The 3,983-nt window shown below is 44.6% G+C and overlaps 1 protein-coding gene across 1 annotated transcript; it reads right to left on the bottom strand.

Moving 5' to 3' along the window:
- Positions 1-1,089: 1,089 nt before the first annotated feature.
- On the bottom strand, positions 1,090-1,580 carry LOC137579539 (uncharacterized). Its single transcript, XM_068293324.1, has 2 exons — positions 1,440-1,580; positions 1,090-1,317 (listed from the first exon to the last, which is right to left on the bottom strand). The coding sequence occupies exons 1-2, from the start codon at positions 1,578-1,580 to the stop codon at positions 1,090-1,092; spliced, it is 369 nt and encodes a 122-aa protein (XP_068149425.1).
- Positions 1,581-3,983: the final 2,403 nt, after the last annotated feature.

Here is a 3,983-nt window from a genome sequence, read left to right as displayed (position 1 = left end):
TAGATGCTAATTACGAGGTTGCATGGAAATCGTTGAGTGATCGCTACGAAAATCCCCCGTTATTTGGTGAATTTGCTTATGGATACATTCACCGGTTTGCCAAAAGCTGTTGGGCAAAACTCATCATCGCTACGCGCTCTGACTTGCGGAGCCAGTGATGTTATTCGGGCTTTAGACGATTCTGGACAAACGGGCCGTGAACGTTGGCTTATATACTTGCTCATCAACAAGGTTGATGAGACTACCCGACGTGAATGGATCGACAAAAGCGAGGATATTGAAAATCCCACCATTGAAGAATTGCACAAGTTTTTGGACTCAAGATGCGATCGCCTTGAGCTCAGTCAAGTTGTCGATCATATAACGAGCAAACCGAGGGATGAAAAAGGAAAACGGCAAGCACGCACCATGCTTGCCATTACAGGTAATTGTATGAAATGTCATAGTACTGAGCACATACTGTCGGCTTGTCCTCAATTCCAGAGCTTGACTGTCAAGCAACGTTACACCTTTGCGAAGGAGAAACATATGTGTTTTAATTGTTTGAAGACTGGACATGGAGTAAGCGCTTGTGGCTCGAAGTCTTCTTGCAAGAGCAGCATTAAGGCAACTCTGGCCAGGCGTCTTAGGAAGCACCAGCGGCATCAGCAGTAGCAATGCTGAATGTTACCAGACCCAGCAAGCCAAATGGTCAACGAAGAAGCACTCTACAAACTGCATTGGTACACGTGCGAAATTCTCAAGGAGCCTTGCTTACGGTCCGTATTTAATTGGATAGCGCCTCAGACTTGCCTTTCATTTCGGAACGGTGCGTACAGACGTTGGGTCTTGCACGTTCGCCATTTCCAGTTGCCACATCGGGCATCTCAGACGTTAAGTCGGGCATCTAGAGGTTTCTGCTCTCTTTAGATGATGTCTCGTGTGTCGAGTCATTACATCGATATTAATGCGCACGTTTTAGGAAAAATCATCTCACCATTGGTACGTGAAAATATTGATGCTTCATCACTGTCGGTATTTAATGGATACAATGGGCAATGATTACATTTGGTTAGTTCTCACCGGGGAGAAGTTAAGCGATGGTCAAGGTCACCCTATTGCAACTAACACCCGTGACATAAGGAGTACCAGCTCTTCCTTAATGTCGAGCAGTTCCTGTTCATTCATGGCTCCTGTCAGTACGTCATCGACGTAGACATCATCCAAAAGTATTCTAGCAGCTCGTGGAAACTCGTATTCGTGATCAGCTGCCAGTTGTTCCAGCACTCTGACTGCCAGAAACGGTGCACATGCTGTGCCATAGGTGACCGTGGTCAACTGTGGTCAACTTGTAAAGGGTTCCTCTCCAAAGGGTTCGTTGAAAATCCCGAAATCTGTCTAAACATTTTGACGATGTCTGCAGAAAATACGAATCTGTGCTTTCGAAAACGGAGTCAAACCTTGAAGAGGTTGCGTTGTATGCATGGGCCAATGTGAAGTGCGTCGTTAAGAGATCGTCTATCCCGATCTTGAAATGATCCGTCGAACACCACTCGCAGCTTGGCACCTATGGCTGGATGGTGTGGCAAATAGAATGACATCTTGCATGTGACCCAGCTGGATTTACTCTCTCATAAACTGAGTTTATTTTAACTTCAAGCTGGCATCCTTCATTAGACGACGCTTGACTGCGAGAAAGCGTGATCTATCTCCATGAAATGTAGCCGCAAATTGTGGGTTTTGTTCCTTGAACGCCAAATCGACTTTGTATCTTCCATTCGAGTTGTGGTTGTGCGTACATAGGAAGTGCGTTCCGACCTTTTCATACTCTTCGTTTACAGTTGTATGTGATGGAACTTTCTCTAGTTCCCAAAATCATTGCAGTAGTCCATCTATATTGACCATAGTCAGTAATGACGTAGATGGTGTTTGCAATCTTGAAGTGTACACCGATGTGATTACCCATCCAAATATGTCACGGGCACAATTGGAGTTAAGCAAATGGGTCTCGAATAGTAAACGAATTGCCAGCAACGAGGGGATGAAATTGATTTCTCAAGGATAGCAGCAAAGGTGCTTGAGCTGCATTGGCGTCCTGGAGAAGACGTCCTAACATATAAGGTTTTATTATTAAAACATATGACTTGTAAGAAGCGACAAGTGCTGTCTGACACGGCACGCATCTTTGACCCACTCGGCATTTTGGCGCCAGTGGTGATTAAATTTAAAATTCTGCTTCAAGAATTATGGCTGCTTAATTTGGATTGGGACTCGGAACTGCCAACGAAGCACGCGCACTTATGGCAAAAATTCAGAAAGGACATTTTCACGCTAAGGAATCTGAAGATACCAAGATTTGTAGACAATTAACCCGATGACATCGAAGCTCGTAGCTCGTTTGTTCCAAGCAGTAAGGTCTGGTCTGCGCCAGAAGGATGTTAAGATACACGCATGGACCGATTCTACAATCGTTTTGTCATGGCTTTCGCATCAACCCTGTAAACTTAAAACATTTGTTGCCAACCGAACAGCAGAAATACTGGAGATCATACCACGTAGCGCTTGGAGACATGTCAGCACTAAGGAAAATCCTGCGGATTGTGCATCACGAGGCATGCTAGCGAGTGAGTTAATTAACTTTGATCTATGGTGGAAAGGACTACTTGGCTGCACGACTGTACACTATACTTAGAGACGATGAATAGACCATCAACTTGCTGATCAATTCTCAAGCCAGCAGCAGAACTTGAGTTCCAAACCAAAGTCTTGACAACTATTTCCAAGGATATTGAGGATTCCGCATTTGATGTACTACTCGAAAGAATATCATCTTGGATCAGACTGGTTCGAGTGGTCGCATATGTACTCCGCTTTGTTCATCAAATCAAATCGAGCAAGTCTGAATATTCAGGACCTCTAAAGTTCGATGAAATCACCAGAGCAAGGAAGTTTTGCCTACGACAGGCACAAAATCAATTCAATGATGATAGAGAGATGCTTTTGAAGAAGCAGTCTTTGGAGCGACAATCAACTTTAAGCAAACTATCTCCCTTCGTTGACGAAGATGGAATTATACGTTTGGGTGGACGTTTGGAAAGGTCGCAATTGCCTGCAGATGCCAAGCATCCAGTAGTTTTACCGAAACACCATCGCCTTGTGGAATTGCTGCTGAGACATGAGCATAAGGTCAATCTTCATCCAGGAGTTTCAGCAATGTTTGTAATAATTCGCCAGAAATATTGCATCATTGACGCACGAAATCTTATTTGACGTATCACACATGAGTGTTTAATGAAATGTTACAGCTTCTCGCTTCACGCGAGCACAATGACGTCGTTTCGAAAGCCCTTGCGAATCAAGGTATTAAATGGAATTTTATTCCGTCATATTCACCACACTGGGGTGATAAGTGGGAGTCGGCAGTACGCTCGGTTAAGCTGCATTTGCGACGTGTAATAGGAACCATCGTCCTCACCTTTGACACACTGCTCTCGCAAATAGAATCTGTCGTTAAATCGCGACCATTGTGCACAGCATCGGATACTGAAATTGCCTACCTGTCACCGGAAAATTTCTTTATTGGCAGAACTTATACAGCAGTTCCTGAAGACAGCTATTTGCAGATTCCGACCAATCGATTGAGCTACTGGCAGCATGTTCAAGCAATTCTTCAAGGATTTTGGAAGCGTTGGCATCGAGAATACTTAACATCGCTATAACAGCGCCCGAAATGGACCACCAAGTCACCAAATATTGCGATCGGTAATGTTGTACTGATCAAGGATTCTAACGCGCCTCCATCGGCATGGCTCTTAGGACGGGTAACTCAGGTGTTTGCCGGAGATGATGGCCTAGTACGAGCGGTTCAGGTTCTCACCAAATCAGGAGAAGTCACTCGCCCCATCACGAAGAATGCAGGGGGGAGTTGACGAACCAATTGTCATACACTGGTATAGGCAGCAAAGCAAAGACTCATGAATGATCTTGCACATCTCACAATGCTT

The sequence above is a fragment of the Drosophila tropicalis genome, unplaced genomic scaffold (genome assembly GCF_018151085.1).
Source record: "Drosophila tropicalis isolate 14030-0801.00 unplaced genomic scaffold, ASM1815108v1 contig_697, whole genome shotgun sequence".
Lineage (NCBI taxonomy): Eukaryota > Metazoa > Arthropoda > Insecta > Diptera > Drosophilidae > Drosophila > Drosophila tropicalis.
The sequence above is the reverse complement of the archived record's forward strand: the minus strand, read 5'-3'. Positions and strand labels throughout refer to the sequence as shown.

Excerpts from the sequence above, each read along its gene's own strand:
- LOC137579539 (XM_068293324.1), bottom strand. The coding sequence starts at position 1,580 with ATGTCATTCTATTTGCCACACCATCCAGCCATAGGTGCCAAGCTGCGA. Across the intron at positions 1,318-1,439 it reads TACAACGCAACCTCTTCAAG|TTGACCACGGTCACCTATGG; the intron begins GTTTGACTCCGT and ends AGTTGACCACAG.